General features: G+C 40.1%; 1 protein-coding gene across 4 annotated transcripts in view; it reads right to left on the bottom strand.

Moving 5' to 3' along the window:
• The window catches only part of PHEX (phosphate regulating endopeptidase X-linked), a 209,309-nt gene that overhangs the window by 44,275 nt on the left and 141,019 nt on the right, over positions 1-24,015 (bottom strand). For all 4 annotated transcript variants that reach the window (XM_070291452.1, XM_070291453.1, XM_070291454.1 and 1 more), the window contains 2 exons: positions 15,779-15,882; positions 2,978-3,036 (listed from right to left, as the gene is read on the bottom strand). In XM_070291452.1, the coding sequence (XP_070147553.1) occupies positions 2,978-3,036; positions 15,779-15,882 (163 nt within the window). The remainder of the gene's footprint in view (positions 1-2,977; positions 3,037-15,778; positions 15,883-24,015) is intronic.

Here is a 24,015-nt window from a genome sequence, read left to right as displayed (position 1 = left end):
AAGCTGAAACTCCAATACTTTGGCCATCTCATGCGAAGAGTTGACTCATTGGAAAAGACTCTGATGCTGGGAGGGATTGGGGGCAGGAGGAGAAGGGGACGACAGAGGATGAGATGGCTGGATGGCATCACTGACTCGATGGACGTGAGTTTGAGTAACTCCGGGAGATGGTGATGGACAGGGAGGCCTGGCGTGCTGTGATTCATGGGGTTGCAAAGAGTCGGACACGACTGAGCGATTGAACTGAACTGAAAATCTAAGTGCCCATGTAACACATGCAGCTTAGCTCTCAACTCAGAGCTATAGCAAAGCATCGTGTTGTATATTTTAAATATATACAATTTTTACTTGTCAATTATACTGCAATAAAGCTGGGGGTGGGGGAAGAAAGCAATAGCGTTTTCATAATAATAATACACTGCCAGCTAACATACTGTTAAATACTATCCCATACCAGTTCCAGTTCTGTAGACACTGTCGTTCCTCAAAGTGGCCACATGAGGGCGACACTAAAAAAAGGTGTGCCTGCTGGGAGTGGGCTATTCTCTCTGGTCAGGGAATCCTGTCAGGACGCCAGAGGACCTGCCACAAGTGGGTGGCCAGGAGGCCTCAATGAGAAGGTGGCATTCAAGCAAGGATTTGAAGGAAGATTTGATCTGCACAAACTCTGCAGATCACTTGGGGAGATTTTCCAAGGCAAAGAGAATCCCGAGTACAAATGCCTGGAAGGAAGAATATTTCGTGGTCCGGGAACAGGAAGGAGGCCCATGTGGCTGAAACAGATGGGGGGCAAAGGCAGCTGATAACAGGCCTCAGTAACAGGCCCCACTTCAAGTAATATGGCTTGTATTCTGTGTGAGGTGGGATGCTAATAATGGGTTTTGAGCAAAGGAGGGACCTGAGACAACTGTAAAAAGCATTAAAATGGCTACAATGTTATATTTAGACTAGATCAAAGGGGGATGAGTTCAGAAGCAGGGAGGCAAATGAGGAGGGTATTAGAGGGATCCCTGGGGGAAACAGCAGGGGCGGGCCAAGGGTAGCAAGTCCTCATAAATTCCATCACCTGCATTCACCAAACAGCAAAGAGACAGGCCTAAAACCATGGGATTAGATGTGCACTTAAAATCATGGGATTAAATGTATACACCATACAAGCGAGGGCATGTGGAGACCAGAAGAGGTGCAAGGGGGGTGAAAAACCAGCAAGGGCATCAGCGGGAATAGCCTGCCCTCCCACAACAGCTCACTGCCCACGTGCGCTCGGTGTCTATCATTTTTTGTCAATGTCTTCATACTTTTACTACACATGGATGGACCTGTGGACAATATATAGAACTGTTCTGCGTGCTTTCCAACTCTTTTTTTATGATGTCTTCCTCCATGTACTCTCCCAAGTTGTTTTTTTCCACACACACACACAGCCTATTATTTGTGAACTTCATCCACATCACTCTGGTCACTCACTGGGCACTGCTGCACGGCATGCCCTTGTGTGAACATGGCACAAGTCATTCATTTTTTTTTGGTGAGCCAGGTAAGCTATTCCCCTTTTGCTTCTATTATAAAGAACACTGCTATGAGCATTCTCATGGGGGCCTCCCCATGTGAGACTTCTCTAGGGCACTGCTTCCCCAAGTATGTTAGCCTCACCTGGACGGCTTAATAAAACAGATTTATGGGCTCCATATCCAGAGTTTATGAACAATAGGTCTAAAGTGGAGCCTGAGAATCTGCACTTCTAACAAGTTCCCCCTCAGGCTCTGTTGCTGATAATCACTGGACCACACTTTGAGTGACACCATTCGGGCACATGTCAAGAGCTTAAATGACATTCATGGAGATGTGCATCCATCTTTGGCTTTTCCAGGTGTTGCCCAACTGTGCAGCAAAGTGGGTGAACCAATTTACATTTCTACTAGCACTACACATCTCTGTCATCAACACTTGGTGCTGTCAGATTTTTTTTATTTGTGGCAATATGATCCTTAATAATGTTTTTAACTTATCATGGTATTTATAATTATGTACCTAATTTGTTGCTGTTGTTTAGTCGCTCAGTTGTGTCTGACTCTTTGGGACTCCATGTGCTGTAGCCCTGCTAGGCTCCTCTTCAATAGGATTTCCCAGACAAGAGCACTGGAGTGGGTTGCCATTGCCTTCTCCAATGCATGGAAGTGAAAAGTGAAAGTGAAGTCGCTCAGTCATGTCTGACTCTTCACGACCCCATGGACTGCAGCCCACCAGGCTCCTCCATCCATGGGATTTGCCAGGCAAGAGTACTGGAGTGGGGTGCCATTGCCTTCTCCAAGCCCATGTACTAGTACATGTAAATAAAAGAAACTCAAGACTTTACATCCCAGGATTATTGAAATCATTTCAAAGCTTTTCTTAACAGCTTCTAAAATCTGCCCAGTTACCTACTTGTTTTTCCCATCAATCCTAGAAATAAAATAAACATCAGTAAGACCATCATGACAGAAAAGTGCAAGCTTGTTCCTTTTTCATGGCCAACATCACTGCAGTTTTATATATTACAGTTGTTTTCTTTTTTTTAACTTAATGGTTATATAAAGCTTGGGCTTCCCTGGTGGCTCAGATGGTAAAAGAACCTGCCTGCAGTGCTGGAGACCTGGGTTGGATCCTTAGGTCGGGAAGATCCCCTGGAGGAGGGCATGGCAACTCACTCCAGTATTCTTGCCTGGAGAATTCCATGGACAGAGGAGCCTGGTGGGCTACAGTCCATGGTGTCACAAAGAGTTGGACATGACTGAGCAACTAACACTTTGTTATATAAAGCTTTCAAAAAAACTTATAAGGTAAAGAAAATGAAGAAAGCTGGACATATAGGCAGGGAAACAAACTTTCTTCACTAACCTACCTGGTCACTTCTGGGGGAAATAAAGAATGCCCTACTCTTAAATCACAGTTCTGCCCATTTTGGAGCACATTAAGGGGACAAGGAGCCAGTACTCACGGATTTGGTTGGTGGATGCACTGTAGAAGGCATTGACAGTCGTTGGATTTGTAAACCACCTGTAGAAAGAGAAACAAACACCACCACGTGATCACCATTATCCAGGCAGGAGTGTGTGAAACACATACAAGCTGGCACGATTTATTAGCAAATAACCAGGGAACAATGAGGAAGTGGGGCATGTGGGGAAATTATCACCTCAGTTAAGGGCTGTTGCTCTGCTCTATGAACAATCTCATCCTAAACCTATCTGGTTATTCACCATTACTGAAAATGGAAAAGGGTACCAGGGCTTCTGAAACAACTTTAATGAAAAATTCTCAAATCTAAAGCGATCCACCCACAGATGGAAACAGAGCAACACACTGATGTTTAGCAGGCCCTGTTCAGTGGGGCCACAGGACAGCTGAGTTTTGTAGCTTGACTTGTCCATTAAAGGCTTGAGACAGGTGACAACACAGAAGTCCGTGTAAAGAGAGATAATAAAGCAAAACCATGCTACCTAGAAGGTGTGCCGGCTCCCAAGGAACATTTACTGATTTTAAGCACCAAAGGTTCTAATGGCTCATCCAGGCTCTGTCACTAATTAGCCAGGTTGTGGTGCACAAGTAGCCTATCTTCTGGTTCAGTTTCTCTATAACACTAAGGTACTGCACTAAGCGATCTTGGGAGTGCCGTCCAGCTATGAAGAGTCTACACTGCATTTTAAATGCACAGGAGGTTACTTAGCTTGGACTCAGCAAATTTTCTCTGTAAACAGATCGTAAACATTTAGGCATTTCCTGGACCAAGAGGCAAAATGAAGGATATTATGTAGGTTCTTCTATAGTGAGAGAAAATTGTCTATCAAGTTTTATTGATGAAAGTGAAAATATAATAATCGAGTATAATTTTTGGTAATATGGACCTATTAATGAGAGGAAAAAATTCTTTAGTGGCAGGAGAACATTACACTTTGAGGTTCAAGGTTAGTGCTTCCTACCATCAAACCGACTGTGAACATTTATCTCTAAACATCATTCTTAGCTTCTGGGCTGTACAAAACCATGCAGCAGGCAAGATTTAGGCCTCAGGCCATAGATTGCTGACCCCTGACTTTATGCCTGTGATTTTCAGGCACTGCCCTTTATGATTAAAACCAAGTCTTTGTCTTAAGCTAAAGTACTCAAAATAAACATATAAATCCTTTTTCAGAACAATCTTCTTACCAATTTATGTCTAAAACAGTAATTCCATCAGACTAATAATTTATGTCAGACTAACATGAAACTGGCAGGAAATCCAAGTGCTCATTCTACTTGGTCCACCCATACCTTCTCCTCTTATAAAACGCCCATGACGGTCAACTTGTTAGTATCATTAGTAGCAGTAGTGGCAGCAGCTAACACTCTCTGAGCACTTATTATGCCCTATGCACTTTCTAGCCACAGGTTAATAATTCCTAGTTTCTATGGGGGGAAAACCTATCTCACAGGAAAGGACAATGAGATTGACAAACACTATATAGTTGCACAAGGTCTAGTCTGTCTGACTTCAAAACAGTTTTCTTCACCATTATACTGGAGACAACACTGGAAATCAAGAAAGAGTGCCTCTTGTCAAAGCTGAAACCTATATTCATTTGCATAAAATATATATATTATTTGCCTTCAAATTTAGGATTCGTGTTTTAATAAACCCTAACGTTTTACACAAATTTACTGGCTGGCTTAAGAAAGCACATTTACTGAACTAATGTCAAAACTTGTAGTTAAATATCATTAAGCATCCTCCCAAAGATGTCCATGCCTTCATCTCTGGATCTTGTGGATATGCTACATTGCATGGCAAAAAGGACTCTGCAGGTGTAATTAAGGTCAAGGAGCTTAAAACAGGGAAATGATCCTAGACTATCCCAGGACCATCCCCATGGAAAAGAAATGCAAAAAGCAAAATGGCTGTCTGAGGAGGCCTTACAAATAGCTGTGAAAAGAAGAGAAGTGAAAACCAAAGGAGAAAGGGAAAGATATTCCCATTTGAATGCAGAGTTCCAAAGAATAGCAAGAAGAGATAAGAAAGCCTTCCTCAGAGATCAATGCAAAGAAATAGAGGAAAAGAACAGAATGGGAAAGACTAGAGATCTCTTCAAGAAAATTAGAGATACCAGGGGAACATTTCATGCAAACATGGGCTCGATAAAGGACAGAAATTGGATGGACCTAACAGAAGCAGAAGATATTAAGAAGAGGTGGCAAGAATACACAGAAGAACTGTACAAGACAGATCTTCATGACCCAGATAATCAAGATGGTGTGATCACTAATCTAAAGCCAGACATCATGGAATGTGAAGTCAAGTGGGCCTTAGAAAGCATCACTACGAACAAAACTAGTACAGGTGACGGAATTCCAGTAGAGCTATTTCAAACCCTGAAAGATTTTGCTGTGAAAGTGCTCCACTCAATATGCCAGCAAATTTGGAAAACTCAGCAGTGGCCACAGGACTGGAAAAGGTCAGTTTCCATTCCAATCCCAAAGAAAGGTAATGCCAAAGAATGCTCAAACTACCACACAATTGCACTCATCTCACATGCTAGTAAAGTAATGCTCAAAATTCTGCAAGCCAGGCTTCAGCAATATGTGAAGGGTGAACTTTCAGACGTTCAAGCTGGTTTTAGAAAAGTCAGAGGAACCAGAGATCAAACTGCCAATATCTGCTGGATCATCGAAAAAGCAAGAGAGTTCCAGAAAAACATCTTTTTTCTGCTTTATTGACTATGCCAAAGCCTTTGACTGTGTGGATCACAAGAAACTCTGGAAAATTCTCAAAGAGATGGGAATACCAGACCACCTGACCTGCCTCTTGAGATACCTATATGCAGGTCAGGAAGCAACAGTTAGAACTGGACATGGAACAACAGACTGGTTCCAAATAGGAAAAGGAGTACGTCAAGGCTGTATATTGTCACCCTGTTTATTTAACTTATATGCAGAGTACATCATGAGAAACACTGGGCTGGAAGAAGCACAAGCTGGAATCAAGATTGCCAGGAGAAATATCAATAACCTCAGATATGGAGATGACACCAACCTTATGGCAGAAAATGAAGAGGAACTAAACAGCCTCTTGATGCAAGTGAAAGAGGAGAGTGAAAAAGTGGGCTTAAAGCTCAACATTCAGAAAACAAAGATCATGGCATCTGGTCCCATCACTTCATGGGAAATAGATGGGGAAACAATGGAAACAGTGTCAGACTTTATTTTGGGGGGCTCCAAAATCACTGCAGACGGTGATTGCAGCCACGAAATTAAAAGACACTTACTCCTTGGAAGGAAAGTTATGACCAACCTAGATAGCATATTAAAAAGCAGAGATATTATTTTGCCAACAAAGGTTTGTCTAGTCAAGGCTATGGTTTCTCCAGTGGTCATGTATGGATGTGAAAGTTGGACTGTGAAGAAAGCTGAGCACCGAAGAATTGATGCTTTTGAACTGTGGTGCTACAGAAGACTCTTGAGAGTCCCTTGGAGTGCAAAGAGATCCAACCAGTCCATCCTAAAGGAGACCAGTCCTGGGTGTTCACTGGAAGGACTGATGCTGAAGCTGAAACTCCAATACTTTGGCCACCTCATGCAAAGAGTTGACTCATTGGAAAAGACCTTAATGCTGGGAGGGATTGGGGGCAGGAGGAGAAGGGGACGACAGAGAATGAGATGGCTGGATGGCATCACCAACTCGATACACATGCGTTTGGGTGAACTCTGGAGTTGGTGATGGACAGGGAGGCCTGGTATGCTGTGATTCATGGAGTCGCAAAGAGTCGGACACGACTGAGCAACTGAACTGAACTGAACTAATCCCAGGCTAGCCTTATCTAATCACGCACATCCTTAAAAATGAGGAACCTTCTCTGGCTTGAACCCTAGAGATGCAATAGGAAAGAAAGTAAGAAGAGATGTTGCAGAACAAAAAGTTGGGGAAATTCCAAGGGCAAGGTGGATTTGACATGCTGTGGCTGGCTGTGAGAGGCAGGGGCCACAGCAAAGAGCAGACAGAGTCCTCTAGGGGCTAAGAGCGGCCCCCAGCTGACAACCAGCAAAGAAGTAAGAACCTCAGTTCTACAACCACAAGGAACTGGATCTGCCAATGCTTGAAAGAGACTGGAAGAGGGGTCTCCCCAGGGGCTCCTGCTAAGAGCCAAGCCAGCTGACATCCTGATTTCAGCCTTATGAAAACTGGAGCTGAGAAACCAGCCAAGCCATCCCACATTTCTGACTTACAGAACTGTGAGAGACCACATTTGTTTGGTTCTGAATTGCTGATAAGGTTGTGATAATTCATTACAACAGCAATGGGAAACTATTACACAAAGAATCCAGCGTTTTTATGTCTGCTCTGAGTCAAGAGGGAAGAATCCAGATGCCTCTCAACTTGGCTTCTAAATCACATTGAGCTGAACCACAGCATGTATCAAAGATGAAATGTATTCCTAGAACTCATCTCTACTCTACCCATTCCTCCCAACTCCCCTCCCTTTAGCAAAGAATAAACTTTCAAAACATTAGGGTAAGAGCCATGTAGAAACAATGTTTCTAACTTCTAGGGGACAAAGGCAGATAAAACAAAGAAATCAAACAACCAGATGGAGCCTGATGGGGCCTCTGAAGCTTCAGTAAGAATTACTAAAACATTTTGTATGAGATGCATGATCGAACCTTTCCTGATTTCCCAGAGTTCCCTGACTCTAGGATGTATTTGGAGCCTTGGAGATATTAAGCAGCTGTACTAACAGAGCCTACCAGTTGTGGATGCTATTATTTCTTCTCCTGGGATAGTACCCATACCAAGTCTGTCTTTAGATATTTTGTAAAATCTCCCTAATTATATCTGAATATATCATATATTTAGTTGTACTATTCTCCAATATAACGTGACCTGTCTTGGTTTTAATACCTGTTTGTAATTTTTTTATATTCTTCTCATTAAGAAGTGGACTCAAGTTTTCTCCTCTTGATTATAGGCTAGCCTTTGTGACTCTCTTCTAAAGCATAAAATGCAGCAGAAATAATACCACATGACTTCCAGCAATCAGAGAAGAAAAAGAAATAAAAGGAATCTAGATTGGAAAAGAAGAAGTAAAACTCTCACTGTTTGCAGATGACATGATCCTCTACATAGAAAACCCTAAAGATACCACCGGAAAATTACTAGAACTAATCAATGAATATAGTAAAGTGGCAGGATATAAAATTAACACACAGAAATCCCTTGCATTCCTTTACACTAACAATGAGAAAACAGAAAGAGAAATTAAGGAAACAATTCCATTCACCGTTGCAATGAAAAGAATAAAATTTTAGGAATAAATCTACTGCAATAAAAAGAATAAAATATTTAGGAATAAATCTACCTAAAGAAACAAAAGACCTATATATAGAAAACTATAAAACACTGGTGAAAGAAATCAAAGATGACACAAATAGATGGAAAAATATACCATGTTCATGGATTGGAAGAATCAATATAGTGAAAATGAGTATACTACCCAAAGCAATCTATAGATTCAATGTAATCCCTATCAAGCTACCAACAGCATTTTTCACAGAGCTAGAACAAATAATTTCACAGTTTGTATGGAAATACAAAAAACCTCGAATAGCCAAAGCAATCTTGAGAAAGAAGAATGGACCTGAAAGAATCAACCTGCCTGACTTCAGACTATACTACAAAGCTACAGTCATCAAGACAGTATGGTACTGGCACAAAGACAGAAATATAGATCAATGGAACAAAATAGAAAGCCTAGAGATAAATCCACACACCTATGGACACCTTATCTTTGACAAAGGAGGCAAGAATATACAATGGAGAAAAGACAATCTCTTTAACAAGTGGTGCTGGGAAAACTGGTCAACCACTTGTAAAAGAATGAAACTAGAATACTTTCTAACACCATACACAAAAATAAACTCAAAATGGATTAAAGATCTAAATGTAAGACCAGAAACTATAAAACTCCTAGTGGAAAACGTAGGCAAAACACTCTCTGACATAAATCACAGCAGGATCCTCTATGACCCACCTCCAAGAATAATGGAAATAAAAGCAAAAATAAACAAATGGGACCTAATTAAACTTAAAAGCTTTTGCACAATGAAGGAAACTATAAGCAAGGTGGAAAGATAGCCTTCAGAATGGGAGAAAATAATAGCAAATGAAGCAACTGACAAAGAATTAATCTCAAAAATATACAAGCAGCTCAATTCCAGAAAAATAAATGACCCAACCACAAAATGGGCCAAAGAACTAAACAGACATTTCTCCAAAGAAGACAAACAAATGGTTAACAAACACATGAAAAGATGCTCAACATCACTCATTATCAGAAAAATGCAAATCAAAACCACAATGAGGTACCATCTCACACCAGTCAGAATGGCTGCTATCAAAAAGTCTACCAAAAAAAAAAAAGTCTACAAACAATAAATGCTGAAAAGGGTGCAGAGAAAAGGGAACCCCCTTACACTGTTGGTGGGAATGCAAACTTGTATAGCCACTAAGGAGAACAGTGTGGAGATTCCTTAAAAAACTGGAAACAGAACTGCCATACAACACAGCAATCCCACTGCTGGGAAACCAGAATTGAAAGAGACACATATACCCCAATGTTCATCACAGCACTGTTTATAATAGCCAGGATATGGAAGCAACCTAGACGTCCACTGGCAGATGAATGGATAAGAAAGCTGCGGTACATATATACAATGGAATATTACTCAGCCATTAAAAAGAATGTATTTGAATCAGTTCTAATGAGGTGGATGAAACTGGAGCCTATTATACAGAGTGAAGTAAGTCAGAAAGAAATATACCAATATAGTAGATTAACGCATATATATGGAATTTAGAAACATGGTAATGATGACCCTATATGCGAGACAGCAAGAGACACAGATGTAAAGAACAGACTTTTGGACTCTGTGGGAGAAGGTGAGGGTGGGGTGATTTGAGAGAATACCATTGAAACATGTATATTATCATATGTGAAATAGATCTCCAGTCCAGGTATGATGCATGAGATGGGGTGCTCAAGGATGGTGCACTGGGATGACCCTGAGGGATGGGATGTGGAGGGAGGAGGGAGGGAGGGGCAGGATGGGGAACACATGTACACTCATGGCTGATTCATGTCAACGTATGGCAAAAAAGAAAACCTGCAATACTGTAAAGTAATTAGCCTCCAATTAAAATAAATAAATTATTTTTTTTTTTAAAATACCACATGACTTCTAATCCTAGGCAATTAAAGATGATACAAGCTCCCCCTGGTAAACACATGTGCACCCTCAGTCCTTTTTCGGGAAACTTGCTCTTCAAAATTTCTTGCTCAATCAGCACACCACAAAGAAGCCCAGTACACATGGAGAGGCCAGAGCAGGCCTTCCAGACCACAGCCAGCATCAATCATTCTAGACTAGGAGAGGAAGCCTCCCATGTGACTCCAGCCCCTGCCACTGTCTGACAGCAACTGCAGGCAACACCACGAGCAAGAAGCACCCAGCTGGGCCCAGTGACCACCAGAGCCATGCTAGAGAAAAATGAATAATTATTGCTGCTTTAATCCTCTAATTTTGGGGGTGATTCATTACACAGCAAAAGGTAACTGAAACACTGAAAAACTGCCTGTCCATGGATAAAGTCCTAGCCAATGGGTTGAATTTCTCCAGAAAAGAAAAAAAAATGTTTTATTTGCCCAACACAGAGGTTTTAAAAGTACTGAACCAGAATTCCTTCAAATGAGGCATGCAGTCAATCCTAGTTCTCCATGGTCTCCGTCACTCCCTACCATGTCTAGGTCAACATGTGTTAACTGATTGGGCCCTGAAAGCATATGAGTTTGCACAACTTACCTCCCAACAAGATTTTAAGCTCCTCTTGGACTAAGACTATTGCCTAAGTGGTATAAGCTGAGCAAAAATTCATTAAAATCTATTTAAATCATTGCATTGCTATGTATGCATGCGTGCATGCTCAGCCGTTTTAGTCGTGTCCGACTCTTTGTGACCCTATGGACTGTAGCTCGCCAGGCTTCTCTATCCATGGGATTCTCCAAGCAAGAATACTGGAGTGGGTTGCCATGCCCTCCTCCAGGGGATCTTCCCCACCCAGGGATCAAACCCATGTCTCCTGCATTTTCTGCAGTGCAAGTGGAATCTTTACCGCTGAGCCACCAGGGAAGCCCATCGCTATGTATACATCTACTTAAATAAACAAAGGGTATCATTCAAGTGCTTTAAATTCTTTTTGTTATGTCTTTACCATGTTCCTACAGTCTGTATTTGGGGAAGGATTTAGTAGATGAGGTATGAAAAAGGTCTCGTATAAATTTCAAAAATATATGGAGATGAAATTGTACTGGACAGTGGGATATGTGAAAGGAATATGATGATGAAATGCAAAAATCTAAAGGAAAAGACACTGATACTCTGATTTATTTGAACAATATAAAATAGATATATGTCAAGCTAAAGTTTCGCATTTTACCTATTAACTCTCAAAGATAGTCTAGGGGAATGTGGAATGGGAAAACCATAGAGTATTTACTGCTTTATTTCTCATATCCTGCAGATTGCATCCGTCCCATTCCATGCTGCGGCTAATTCTGGGCAGGACCATAATCTGTAGAGACATTTGATGTATTTTTACAAATTTTTCAGAAGCTAGAGGAAAAAAGAAAACCAGACATGTCTAGTCACAGTAGAATGAGAGTGAGTTAATAGGGAGGCTGGCTTAAAATCACTTCTGTCAAAGAAAGAGGATCCTAAGGGAAAGAAATTACTTTTGACTCAAGCTGAGCAGTGAAGTAAATCCTCTATTTTTAAGCAAGCTGATGAAGTGACAATTCTGAAAACCAACCCCTAAATATGTACCTTCAGGGATGACCACCCAATTAATTTCATTCTTGCTGACATTCCCCATCGTGTTAGAAACTTCTTAACGCACATCAGTGCAGCTAAAATGGATTCCATGAAAATGAAAGATAAAGGGTGTTTATCTCCTGTACCCACAAAGAAGCAAAACGTTTATTTCAGAGCTTTGTGGAAATATAACCACGATGTGCTGTTCAAAGAAAACCAGTGTAGTGGAGCTACTCCAGAATCATCCTCACTCAATTAACTCCTGAATTTGCAGACCTAAAAAGATGTCAATTACAGTTACCAGGTATCATGAAGCTAAAATTCGCCACAATGCCTGAAAAGGACCCACCCGAAATTTCTTATTAAAAAAAAAAGTCTATCCTACCACTGTACCATGCAAAGAGAATCTTAAATTTCTTAATGTTGTTTTCCCTGAAATAAGACATATGGTCTGAAGAATGACTAGCACTGCACTGGTTTTCATTCCAGCAGAACTTTTCCAGAAACATTAACCAATTTAATGTTCTTGTGAAAGAGGTATTTGTTTTCATTGACAGAGAAGGAAAAGACACAAATCACACAGTTTGCTTAAGCCCACAGTCAGTCAGCACTTTTCCGAGGCATAAATATTAAAAAATAGTCAAGGCCATTAGAGTCTTACAGCCCATCGGCATTTTAGGATGATGTTTAAAATGGCACATTTAGGAGTTTTTAAATTAGCAAGCCAGGCCTTGCTACACATCCAAATGAATAATGACATTTTGAAATTTTAAAAATTAACTTGGCAGCATCTCAAATATAGAAGAAACCCTGAGAAGACCCTGAGAGTTCACAAAAATACTGGTGAGAAGCTTGAATTTTTCATAAGTTGCAAAAACAAGAGTTTGAAGTTATCTGAAGTAGACCTGATGGGGCAGAACACTTTACTTATTACATGTAGCTGCTCACTGAGATACTAATATGTGAAGCTGTGAGATTTGAGAAGCTAGTTTAAGAATCCTAAATCTAAAATTTCTGTTGAATAGTTCAGATTAGAATGAAACAGGCAAGATGCCCTGAAAGATACTGTGATGAGAAGAGAAAATGAAGGACAGTGGGGCAGCTGGCTACACATCAGCTATGCATCATTTCCAAAGAAGTTCCAAAGCCTTCTGCTTCCTTTCTTTGGGCTTCTGAGTGGAGTCAGGGATAGGTAAGCGGAAGAGTTCAGCTTCAGGCCTACTCCTTAAAGTTAAATACTTTTACTTTGCAGATGGATGCTGTAAAAAGATTTGAAGGGCAGAGGGCAGGAGGGCTAGATGGGAGCCCTGGCTAAGAGGGAGAGGCAATAATCATAGCCTTAAGCCAAGGGATGGTCAAGGGCCTAGAGTATTTCCTAGAGGCCGGAACAGAGGTGGGAGTTGGAAGAGAGAGTAATGAGAGACCCAGAGAGCATAAAAAAGCCAGTGAAAAATCTGGAGACCAGAATTATCAGCCAAGGATAACACATGGGCCATGAAAAAAACATTGGGCCACAGAAGTCAGGCTCCCAGCTATGACATATGAAAAGGTCAACAAATCCTTTCCACCAAAACCAGGTATAAAAATGGACAAAATTGTCAACAAGCAACCATTTTAGGGCCCTGGAGACTGACTGAAGGCAAGCAACACATTGAAAAATGGCCAGAACTTAAGAAGAAGTAGAACAGGAGTCTGTGGCCTTCTTGCCCGGGACTCCTCCCATCCCTCCCAGTTCGATCAGAACTTATTTGACTATGATAGGACTGGCTGGAAAATCAGCAGCTTTGCTGCCACAGGGGATGAGCTCACTTGGGGTCATGGTAGAAAGCTGCAGCTCTGTCAGCTAGAAGTGATAAACTTGGTAGAAAACAAATGAGGAAAACCCACACCTTTGTTCCCCTAAAGTTACAGTTCCCATTGGGGAAAGTGATAGAGCAGCCAGAAATGTAAAAGGGAGATAGTGTAACTGAAAGAGTCACAGAAGCGTGGATATAAGCTCTCCACACATCCCTGGCTAGGTGGGAAATTAGGCATGTGTACAGGGGAGACCCCACAGAGACCAGTGGAAAGTAAACTGCAAGGGTGATTGCGAATGGCTTGTGACTTGGAATGCACTCCGAACTCCGACACAGATCAACTGGCAGAGGACTAAGCTATGTAGACACAGAGACCGCATTCATGAAGTGAGGCTAAAAAACAAAAATAAGAATTTCAAAAGTGAGTAGAGACATCCATGGCCACAAACTGTAGCCAAGACAGATTCTATAGAGTAAGTCCAGGAAAATTACTTTTTAAAAAACCTCAGAAAAATAAATCAGAATCCACAGTTGCTACAATACATGATCGAAAACGTCATTTTCAACAATGACAAAAAATAATGCTAGAAGAAAAAGTGTACAAAAGGAAAAAAAGCAATCAATAAAAACTGACTGAGTGAGCCCAGATGCTAGATTTAGCAAAGACTTGAGAGCAGCCATTGAAAATTATTAGCTCAAATAATTAAAATAAACTGTATTCAAACAATTAATAGAGAATATGATGACAAATGACAATAAAGAATCTTAACAAAGAAATAGAAACTATTTTTTAAAAAAGCAAATGGAACTTTTGGAGTTGAAAAGTACAAAAATCAAAACAAAAAATGTGTTAATGAGTCAAAAGCAAATTTGAGAATGCAGAAGAAAGAACTGGTAAATTTGAAGATGGCTCAAAAGAAATTACCCAATCTGGAGAAGACACAGAAAACAACCTTGGAGAACTGGGTCACAGCAGAACAGAGTACAAATATCAACAGGCAGAACGGAAAGTAATGTAAACCTGAGCTGAAGAATTTCTCAGTTGTAAGCCTCTTGTTCATTTTGTAAAATGGGGCTAATAAATAGAACCAACACCTCACAGAATTGACTAGAGGATAAATATGAATTAAAATATATAAGTCACTTTCCAGAACATTATAAACATATAATAATTTTTAGTTCCTGTCATCATCATGATCATTGAGAATCACAATTGGCCCTGACCCCAAAAGTTTCTAGTGAAACCTCCCCACCTGTAAGAAGTTTTCTACCAGTAGCTGGGAAGAGCGGTATAAATCACAACTGCTACTGAAGGAAAATAACCAGAGCTATCAGTTCTTTGATATGCATTAGCTCAACAAATATCCTAGAGTTATCATAACCACAGGCATACCTCAGAGATTGTGAGTTCCGTGAGAGATCGCCATAATAAAGCAAACATCACAAAATTTTTTTTGGTTTCCCAGTGCATATAAAAGTTACATTTATACTATACTGTAGTCTATGAAGTGTGTGATGGCATTATATCTAAACATATATATACCTTAATTTAAAAATACTTTATCATGAAAAAAATGCTAAACTTCATCTGACAACAGAGGGTTGCCACAAAACTTCAATTTGTAAAAAATGCACTGTCTGCAAAGTTTGATAAAGCCAAGTGTAATAAAATGAGGTGTGTCTGTATACAATTATTTCTACATTTGTAATCATACTTTATATTTTAGATATTTGTTTTAAGATCTTCAAAAATTTCTGCCTGAGTGTGAAATTCTAGAGCAATTTATTTGTTTTTATAAATATATATACACACACATACTCACAATGAGATCTGGAAATGATTTGAACATTTGTATCTTAACTAGCCTTCTTTTGATATGTATTGATGCTAGGAGTGGGGAAGTCATAACGAGATTGAACAACTGATTCATACAACATCAGAAATAAGAGTTGCTAAAAGGTAACACAGATTTTGCCAAACCAAAATAATTAGCAAGCCAGCTACTCTGACTTGAGGGGAATTACAAAGTTTGATCTAAAGAGACTCCACTACCCATCAACATATTTATCTATTTCACTTTTAATTTCTTCTTTTTTTTTTTACTCACTCTGTTTTGGGAACAGCTTTTCTCAGCCAGAAGAAATCAGTCTGTGCTAAATACTTGCGGGTTTGCAGGACGTTGCCAAAGTAGTCAGATTCTGAAAACTTGATCTGAATAAAACAAACCACAACCATCACTGTTCTAAGTGTAAATAAGAGATGGCTCTAAAAAAAAAAAAAGAATTCAGCACACAAAAGAGCGGCCAGCAGAGACACTGCACTCCTCGCATCATCTCTCAGCCATCACGGGTTAACCAGTATTCACAAAACCATGAAATTTCACCTCAGTGATTTTTCTCTTAAAATAAAAAGCTCAAAAATCAATATGGTCAATTCTGGATTACATTTTTAAAAAAATAAGAGAAGCTGCACTAATTTACAATGCATTTCATTTGCTTTATAACTGAAAAATCTACTTTAACCTTTACAGAACATATTAGGTTTCAAATTTCTTTGCCCACATGACTTCTTAATCTTTTTTTAAAATGTGTACTTTATTTATCTGTTATATAGGTTCTTCGAATAACACTCAGTTTAGTCAGCTGAAACCTCGTTTAGTTCATAGATGATAATTTAGCCAAATGGCAAAATCCAATTTATTGTAATCAGTATTTGTTCATGAATGGAAAAAAAAATGAAAGTGATTCAGACTGATTTTCTACCCTAAGAGTCACTAGAATAATTTAATTATTAACTGAAATTATCTATCAACACTCAAAAATTATCTGGTCACTAAAAATTCATGAAATGACAGAAGCAAAGCATATATAGCTTACATAGAAAAACAGGAAGTTGATAGCTCACAACAATGCTATCTATTAAACTAGGGAAAAAGACATAATTGATTCTTGAGTTCCTTTTTGTTGTAAGGAGAATGGCAGACAGTTTTAATTCTATAGGCACTATCTATAAAACTAGCAGTACTTAAATATTGTAAATAGTATCTGTGTAACAGTAAAAGCAATGGTTTGTAGTGCTCCCTGATACTTCGGTTTTAAATATATTAAAATGTAGTGAATAAAATAAGGATAATACACATTTGAAGAAGCAAATAATCCAGAGTAATCATATTTTATTAGCTGTAAAATTTTTGTAAATTTAAGCCATGATATTCTTAAAAGCAAAAATTAAAATACAGCAAATGAAGGTATATGAGACCCAGAGGCATCACATCACAGATACGAATGAATATATACAACTTGACAGTTATAAACTTGACAACAGTCTTGTTTGTTGGCCAATGTCTGGCTCAGGTTTCTCTTTTCCCTAACATATCATGGATATTCATTTTGTCTGCAGAGTAACTTTTGTTACTCATCTTAGCTTAACTTTAATTACTCATCTTAGCAATCCTTCCAGGGGACCAAGCCAATATATACAGAAAAGAATAAAACAACTAAAGCCACAGAGAGTGAGAAAGGCAGGAATGAAAGGATCAAATCCTGGCATCTTTGGCAATCCAGCTGGCCAACAAGTTATAGAGATAAGACTTCAAATTGTCCCTCCCTCAATCCTCTTGGGCTTCCCTGGTGGCTCAGAGGTTAAAGCGTCTGCCTGCAATGTGGGAGACCTGGGTTCGATCCCTGGGTCGGGAAGATCCCCTGGAGAAGGAAATGGCAACCCACTCCAGTATTCTTGCCTGGAGAATCCCATGGACGGTAGCCCACCAGGCTCTTCCGTCCATGGGGTCGCAAAGAGTCCGACACGACTGAGCGACTTCACTTTCAATCCTCTTAGGGGTGGTGGCTGATAAATAAACCAAGGTATAGTCACCTAACAGAATACAGCACAGAAGTCTAAACAAATTGTCTCTATGTGTAAACATGAAATAATTTCAAAGGCAATGCTGAGAACATTAGACTAGTTGTATGCATTAGAGAACTTTAAAACTTTAAACTAATTAAATAATACTATATGTTGTTTATGGGCACATATGTATGTAGCAGAAGCATAAAGAAATGCATGAGAATGAGAAACACTGAATTCAAGAGAGGATATCTAGGGAAGAAGACAGCCTGGGGGGAAGGAGACAGGCAGGGAAGGACATTAGATCAAGGAGGATTACACAAAGAATTTCCAATGTATCTGCTTTATTCATTTAAAATGTATGCATGCATGTATACAGCTAATATGGGAAGTATGTTTGATATATGTTAAAGCTTGAGGTGTTCAAAGTATGATTTTATATGCTTTTTTGATGTTTGAAATGCTTTATAATAAAGATGAATCTTAAAAATCAATTGCATTTTAGGTAGATGTTTATACTCAGCCTCAGATGAAACAGAGTAAATTCCTTGTTCAAATAAATGACCTTAACTAGCAATCCTAATACATTCCCAGATCACACAGTTAAAAGATGTGTCCACTGTTCAATTATTTTTTAGCTTTCGTTCCCAACACAGCTCTGTCAGAATTTTTAGAATATGATTGCAACTGATAGAAAATTCAGATATGTTCTTGGGTTCAGAGCATGTTCTGGAAAATGCTCCCAAAGGAATTTCCTTCAAATATACTAACTTTTTTTGTACTATCAATGGGGTCACTTGTTACTTTTAGAAGAGTTTGCTAATGGTACTTTCCTGTTCCATTTGGGGGAAAGAAAAAAAAAAAAAAAAACCCTTGACATGCAGGTTGTTCTACAGCTGTTAAACGCAAAATTTGCTTTAAAGAAAAAAGGAGTTCCAAGTCTAAAAATACTTTAAATAAATATGGTCCTACCATAGCCATGGAAATGATCATGGAGAACAAAACTTGGAGGCAAATAATGACAATGTGCCAACAGCTTACCTATGTTCAGAGGATACATTTTAAATTGTTTTTATTATTAAACTGAGCATAGCTTCTATTTCTTAGCCTGGTTTGGTTCATCTATTCTATTTATTCAATGGAAATCACAGATAATGCTGCTGCTGCTAAGTCGCTTCAGTCATGCCCGACTGTGCGACCCCAGAGACAGCAGCCCACCAAGCTCTTCTGTCCCTGGGATTCTCCAGGCAAGAATACTGGAGTGGGTTGCCATTTTCTTCTCCAGCGCATGCATGCATGCTAAGTCACTTCAGTTATGTCTGACTCTATGTGATCCTAGGGACAGCAGCCCACCAGGCTCCCCTGTCCACAGGATTCTCCAGGCAAGAATACTGGAGTGGGCTGCCATTTATTCAATGGAAATCACAGGTAGTAGGCGACAATTTTTACCTTCTCCTGTAAGACAGGTTGAGTGTTTGGGGATAGGAAAGGGCCATATGGGAAACAGAGATGGAGGGATTATGGAACCTGGCTAAGTCATTCAGTCCACATCATTAGGTTCCTATTTCAATGTTATTTTCACTGGCCCTAATAAGAAAACTGATGATTCAACAGAAAGAGCACAGGGAGGGAGGAGGAGAAGCTGTGATTAAATAAATCAGGGTACAGTTTACTTACTGTCAGACAGCTGTTAAAATAATGGTAATGAAGGCTATGGAAGACAAGGACAAAACAATCTATCGACTGTAAAGGCCAGTGTACAAAATTATATATAAGCATCAATTACAGCTATACAAAAATGGAAAGACAAAATAACACACTAAAACAGAAGTATGTATTATTATGTTTGAATACCAACATTCAGGGTTTTTTTCATTCCTTTTCTCTATTTCTCAAATTTTCCATCATCTGATAATACTGTGATAATTTCAAGTATTTCACTAGGATCCTGAAGGAGAAAAAACTATGAAACCTAGCAACCACTGGGAAAGTTCTGCTTGTTGTAGAGATAGCAATAAGAATGAATGTGCATGAATATTTCAGAACCACTTGTGATCTTCCCCCAAAATGTTTTAACTTTGAAAGTGACAATAATTGGCTCAAAAGTCTCTTGTCCTTTCAGTTACTGGTGACAATCTAGGTCAAGTTGATAATGACTTTCAATCAATTGTATCTCCCGACTTTTATTGGGGCTTTCATGTCATTTTTTAAGCATAGCTGTCCAGAAGATAAAATCTAGGGGAATCTGACTTTCTCTTGGTGGACACCCTATCCTGGATGCTTAGCACCAAATGCAACAGACTGAATAGAAGAATAAAACTATTACCTTTCTCAAAGGTGTGGAACACATGATAAGGGCAAAACAAGGCAATGTATTCAGCTTCTCTGTAGGATCAGTAAATACAAGTTGATAAGACATTTGGAGAAGGAGATGGCACCCCACTCCAGTACTCTTGCCTGGAAAATCCCATGGATGGAGGAGCCTGGAGGCTACAGTCCACGGGGTCACAAAGAGTCGGACACGACTTAGCAACTTTACTTTCACTTTCAAGATACTACATGAGCCAACGGGAAGTACAGATTCTAAACTACTTTTTAAGTTAACCCATTCAAACGTACTCAGCGATATATCCAGACACCTCTAGGAAAGATTTTATTTTAGGCAGCAAAGAACTGTGAAAACGTCAATGGAATCCAGATTTTAGAATTATGTTTTCCTTTATTTAAATAGCAAAGTAATATGCAAGATCGCTGTGTTTAGATGGCTTTGCTGTAAGTGGTTATGTATGTATACATATATACACACCTACATACAGGGATGGTGTTCACAATGTTTAACAACCTATATATACAGAACACTGCGGAAGATAGAATTCCCACAAACAGCCACGCAAGGGTGACTCTGAGGGAGCATCAACTACCACACCAACCAGGAACCAGATGAAACCAGACGGCCCGCTGCCACCACTGGGGATAAAGGGAAGTCTCGGTCTGCTGTAGCCAGCGGAGCACTGAAGATGGAGGCTGGTGTGCAGGAGGGATGGGGGATGGGCTACAAGGCTGGTGGGCACCAGTGCACCTCCCTCCAGTGCCCATTCTTGCCTTTCCAGGGCCATGAGGGCCAGAGATCCCTTGAGACAGCTGGCCACAATGGTTCATTTTGTGTTTTTACCAAGGAGTACAGAATGGTTTCAACAACCTGTTTTTCTAGAGCACTCCACCTAAGCATCACCTCACTCTTGCATAGTGGCAGCAGCACTCTCTGTCATTTATGCACACATAAAACATATTCACACATAAACACACATATCTCACTGGTAAGAGTAGACCAAGACCTGCCCCAGAGAACATTGGGTTCCCATATTACCTAGACATCTCTATTCACATATTTATGTCTATGTATCAAATGTATGTGTGCATCACTCACCAGAAACACTGATCTCTGAAAAATTACCCACATCCTATTCTCCTAAGTCTGATAGCTCAGCTGGTAAAGAATCCGCCTGCCATGTGGGAGACCTGGGTTCGATCCCTGGGTTGGGAAGATCCCCTGGAGAAGGGAGAGGCTACCCACTCCAGTATTCTGGCCTGGACAATTCCATGGACTGCATAGTCTACGGGGTCGCAAAGAGTCAGACACGACTGAGCGACTTTGACTCACTCAGTTCTCCTAAGTAAATGGATGCCGGCTATGATTGTGACTTGAGCTCCTACTGTAATTCGCCACTGGCTTTCACAACAGTGAGTGATGCGCCTAATGGGCTGGATTATTTACCTGTTGTCTCTCAGATACGTGCATGCCCTTTTACTCGGTTCTGTAACGCTGGGCTGTGAATCTGAAAACCATGTTTCCCAGGCGCCATTGCCAGTTGGCTTCCTGCCAATAGGAGGCACTGAGGGAAATCAGCAGGTGGCAGGAGGGGAAAGGATGCTGTGTTTGTTCTCTGCGGTTCCTCTTTCTCCTTTCTTCCAGCAATGATTCTGGAGTGGCAGTTCCTCCTCTGCTCTCGATGATACCACCACCTCCTCCCTTTTGCATCCCTAGACACAAGGGAGATCACTGCTTCCTGAAAAAGTTATTAATCTCTGGTTTACCTCACCTTCCAACCTATTTCCTGTATTAAATCTCCTCTCTTTGAAATAGCTAGTGTTGTTTGGCTTTCCTGACTGATACAGAAATCTCCCCCAAATTGGGAAAAACTCATTCTTGTGTCTCTCTCCATTAAGGAGCAGTGAAGGTACACTTTATAAGGTTTATTTGAATGTAGACTGGTATCTTTCTTTTTGCACTGAGTAGCAGGCTTTCCTGTACACTACTGGTGTGTGTGTGTTAGTCACTCAGTCGTGTCTGACTCTTTGCAATCCCATGGACTGTAGCCCACCAGGCTTTTCTGTCCATGGAGTTCTTCGGGCAAGAATACTAGAGTGAGTAGCCATTCCCTTCTCCAGGGGATCTTCCCGACCCAGGGACTGAACTTGTGTCTCCTGCATTGCAGGCAGATTCTTCAGCATCTGAGCCACCAGGGAAGCCTGTACACTACTGGAGGTTCACACAGAGGGCATTGCCTTTCTTGCTCTTTTAAAAGACTACAAAAAGACTGCTGCTCAGAAATACTTTGCTGGCTATCTTAGTTTACCCTGTCATGCTCAGAAGAAACATTTTTTTTTCTAATTCTTTACATTTTCCTGTGAGTTCTTTTCCATGTGCTCTTATCTCCACATGACCCCAACTTCAGTTTTCAGCCTTTCTCCTTGTTGTTGCTGTTGCTCAGACACTCAATTGTGTACAACTCTTTATGAACCCTCAGACTACAGCATGCTAGGCTTCTCTGTCTTCCACAAATTCCCAAAGTTTGCTCAAATTCATGTCCATTGAGTTCATGATGCTATCCAACCATCTCATCCTCTGCTGCCTTCTTTTCCTGTTGCCTTCAATTTTTCCCAGCATCAGGGTCTTTTCCAACGAGTTGGCTCTTTGCATCAGGTGGCCATCAACCCTTCCAATGAATATTCAGGATTGATTTCATTTAAGATTGACTGGGTTGATCTCCCTTCAGTCCAGGGGACTCTCAAGAGTCTTCTTCAGCACCACAATTCAAAGACATCAGTTCTTTGGTGCTCAGCTTTCTTTATGGTCCAATGCTCACATCCATACATAACTACTAGAAAAACCATAGCTTTGACTAGACAGACCTTTGTCAGCAAAGTGAAGCCTTTGCTTTTTAATACACTGTCTAGGTTTGCCATAGCTTTCCTTCCAAGGAGCAAGCATCTTTTAATTTCATGGCTGCAGTCACCATCCACACTGATTTTGGAGTCCAAGAAAATGAAATCTGTCACTGCTTTCACTTTTTTTGCTTCTATTTGCCATGAAGTGATGGGACCAGATGCCATGATCTTTGTTTTTTGAATGTTGAGTTTTAAGCCAGCTTTTTCACTCTCCTCTTTCACCCTCATCAAGAGGCTCTTTAGTTCCTCTTCACTCTCTGCCATTAGAGTGGTATCATCTGCATATCTGAAGTTGTGGATATTTCTCCCAGCAATTTTGATTCCAGCCTGCGATTCACCTAGCCTGGCATTTCGCATGATGTACTCTGCATATAAGTTAAATAAGAAGGGTAACAATATACAGCCTTGTCATACTCCTTTCCCAATTTTTAACCAGTTAGTTGTTCCATGTAACATTCTAACTATTGCTTCTTGACCCACATATAGGTTTCTCAGGAGGCAAGTAAGGTGATCTGGTATTCCCATATCTTTCAGAATTTTCCACAAAGTGTTGTGATCCACACAATCCAAGGCTTTATCAATGAAATAGAAGTAGATATTTCTCTGGAATTCCCTTGCTTTCTCTATGTTCCAATGATCAATTTCTCCTTGACTTTTATCTAATCCATTCCCCAGTCCCTATCTTTCCTTTTGTGTTTGTGCCTGATAAATCACATTTTTACTTGCAACAAATAAAGTAAACTGCTTTTCATTTGCAACAGCCTTTCCTGTTCAGAGTTTGTATTACCAGAAATTTCTCAGAGGCCCTATAGTAGTCCTTATCTACATATTTCTCAAAACTGAAAACACAGTCCCATTGTGTATCAGCAATACTTTAGTCCTTTTGCTATTAACCTTGGTGACACTGTTACTATCTATCACACCAAGCATCCTTCACCTATTTTCAGGTTTTCTTTATCAGTTTCTGAACAGAAATGGATTTTTTGCTTCTTGCATTTGTGTTTTTTTCACTGTCTTTTTTTAAACTGTTAGAAATTCTGTGGTGTAATTGTGTCTATCTCAGTAATGAGTCAGATGAAAGCCATTTCTTTACAAAAGTACTTCAAAATCTTGGTGTATAATGTCTTCAGTTCAGGCTGTGGAGACACGAGGAAATATACCTAACATTGCATCCTGTCTGGCGTCTTGTCTCTTTTCACAAAAGGTACTACATTTACTGAACTCTTAAATTTGGGGCATTCACTTTAAACAGCAGCAGACTGCCAACAA

The sequence above is a fragment of the Ovis canadensis genome, chromosome X, assembly GCF_042477335.2.
Source record: "Ovis canadensis isolate MfBH-ARS-UI-01 breed Bighorn chromosome X, ARS-UI_OviCan_v2, whole genome shotgun sequence".
Taxonomy (NCBI): Eukaryota; Metazoa; Chordata; class Mammalia; order Artiodactyla; family Bovidae; genus Ovis; species Ovis canadensis.
The sequence above is the reverse complement of the archived record's forward strand: the minus strand, read 5'-3'. Positions and strand labels throughout refer to the sequence as shown.